Source organism: Dufourea novaeangliae, unplaced genomic scaffold (assembly GCF_001272555.1).
Source record: "Dufourea novaeangliae isolate 0120121106 unplaced genomic scaffold, ASM127255v1 scaffold330, whole genome shotgun sequence".
NCBI classification, from domain to species: Eukaryota; Metazoa; Arthropoda; class Insecta; order Hymenoptera; family Halictidae; genus Dufourea; species Dufourea novaeangliae.
The window spans coordinates 1-1,289 of record NW_015374198.1 but is presented as its reverse complement, the minus strand read 5'-3'; the positions used below and the strand labels follow the sequence as shown (position 1 = coordinate 1,289).

Sequence of the window (1,289 nt, the reverse complement as noted above, 5' to 3'; positions counted from 1 at the left end):
TTAGATCGCGACCAGAACCCAATCGAATGCAGAACATTGATCGACACATGTTCGAGCGCAAATTTTATCACCGAAAACCTCGCATCAAAATTACGGCTTCCCACAAAACAGCAGACGACTACCATCGAAGTATTGAATCAACTCAATACAATTACGCACAAAATCGTTTCGACAACTATCAAATCTCGGCTTTCAAATTTCAAACGTCATCTCACGTTTTTCACGATACCACGAATCTCGGGACCGACTCCGGATCAACAGATCGACCGCACTAAGATACAGATTCCTGCGAATCTTAAATTGGCGGATCCAACTTTTCATCGTCCAGCACCAATAGACTTGCTCATTGGCACCGGTCCTGCATTGTCATCGTTGAGTATCGGTCAACATAATCTTGCCTCTCAAAGTGGACCGGATTTAGTCCTCCAAAAAACGCAATTTGGATGGATCATCGGGGGGAGTTTACCAAAGACATCATGCGCGCCGCATCGAACATTCCTCGCGACTCCAAGTTTTGACCTTAGGAAATTCTGGGAATTAGAAGAGGGTCCGCAGTTACGACATTTTTCATCAGAAGAACAGGATTGCGAACATCATTTTAAAGATAATATAACTCGGGATAAATCTGGACGCTATATCGTTGCTTTGCCGTTCAATAATAAAATAGCTCAACTCGGAGAATCTCGTTCACGCGCTCTCAATCGATTTGTATCGTTAGAAAGGAAATTCAAACGCGATCTAGAATTAAAACAACAGTATGCAAGCGTTATTCAAGAATATCTTGATCTCGGGCACATGAGTCAGGTAGAATCGCTTGATTCCGAAGGTTTTTACCTGCCACATCATGCCGTCATCAAACCGTCCAGTACCACCACGAAAGTGCGCGTCGTCTTCGACGGATCAGCGAAATCGAGTAGCGGCCTATCATTAAACGATACATTGTTAACTGGACCAACAATACAAGCTGACATTATTTCGTTATTGATACGTTTTAGAATGCACACGTACGTTTTAACCGGTGATATCGAAAAGATGTATCGACAATTCCTCGTTCGACAAGAAGATCGCCGTTATCAACGAATTCTATGGCGCGATAATAATGACATCAAGTCATTCGAATTAAACACGGTCACGTTCGGGCTATCAGCGGCTCCATATTTGGCGATTAGGTGCATACATCAACTTGCAGAGGACGAACGCCATAGATTTCCAACCGCAGCAACCGTTCTTAAACGGGACTTATACGTCGACGATTTGTTAACCGGCACAGATTCATACGACCAGGCGAT

General features: G+C 43.7%; 1 protein-coding gene across 1 annotated transcript; it reads left to right on the top strand.

Annotated features, from left to right (window-relative positions):
* Positions 1-111: 111 nt before the first annotated feature.
* LOC107192274 lies at positions 112-1,004 on the top strand (the record flags this gene model as incomplete). The annotated part of the gene is made up of 1 exon (XM_015581492.1): positions 112-1,004. A coding segment is annotated over one exon (893 nt), but the record flags the coding sequence as incomplete, so codon positions are not given.
* Positions 1,005-1,289: the final 285 nt, after the last annotated feature.